Consider the following 809-nt stretch of genomic DNA (forward strand, 5'->3'; position numbering starts at 1 on the left):
CTTATCTCCCTCAATCACTGCCATACACTGTTTCTTTCTTTCTTTCTTTTTTTTTTTTTTTTTGAGCAAATACAGTCACCATCTGCATTCCGAAAACAGGGTACAGAGTTGAGTGAATAAGAGAACAGTTCTATTTTTCATCCACCGTCACAGGTTGTTTCTTTCATGAACTGGATCCCTGACTTATGCAATTACTGTCACCGTCGTCAGTCTTCCGGGTTTCTTCCTTCTTCGCCTCCGGGTGCTCCCGGGGGCTGGTCCGCGGGGTCTGCAGCTTAGGGCGCTCCGGAGCCTCAGCCCAGGCGGGCGCGGCCTGGCCCCGCCCCCTCATGCATATGTAGTACCCCAGCCCGGCGGCCCGGCCCCCAGACGGCCATTTGTAGCGGTGCTGGAGGCTGCGTTCGGCTGCGCTGCGGAGACGCGGAGAGGAGCGCGCTCCCTGGCTGCCGCGTCCCCTGCCTCGTCGCCTCCCCGGCTCTCCCGCGTCTCGGGCAACTCCCAGCCGGTCCGGGGGATAGCGCTCCGCGGCCCGCCAGGCCACTCACGGGCCCCGCGCGCCCTAACCGCCTCGTAGCCCAGCCGGCCGCACTCGTCCCCGGAGCCGGGCCTAGGGCGCGCGGCGGCCGGGCTGGGCTCCGGGCGTCCCGATGGCCGCGGCCGGCTGGCGCGACGGCTCCGGCCAGGAGAAGTACCGGCTGGTGGTGGTCGGCGGCGGCGGCGTGGGCAAGTCGGCGCTCACCATCCAGTTCATCCAGGTGCCTGGAGTGGGGCCTGCGGGGTGTCGGCGGCGGGTGGCGCTACCTGTGGCC

General features: G+C 66.3%; 1 protein-coding gene across 1 annotated transcript in view; it reads left to right on the forward strand.

The window, feature by feature from the left end:
* The first annotated feature begins 358 nt into the window (after positions 1-358).
* Positions 359-809, forward strand: part of Rras2 (RAS related 2) — a 67,768-nt gene continuing 67,317 nt past the window's right edge. The window contains exon 1 of the mRNA XM_055627546.1: positions 359-755. Coding sequence (XP_055483521.1) covers positions 648-755 — 108 coding nt within the window. The 5' untranslated portion in view covers positions 359-647. The remainder of the gene's footprint in view (positions 756-809) is intronic.

The sequence above is a fragment of the Psammomys obesus genome, unplaced genomic scaffold (assembly GCF_907164565.1).
Source record: "Psammomys obesus unplaced genomic scaffold, mPsaObe1.curated_primary_1811, whole genome shotgun sequence".
In the NCBI taxonomy this organism is placed as follows: Eukaryota; Metazoa; Chordata; class Mammalia; order Rodentia; family Muridae; genus Psammomys; species Psammomys obesus.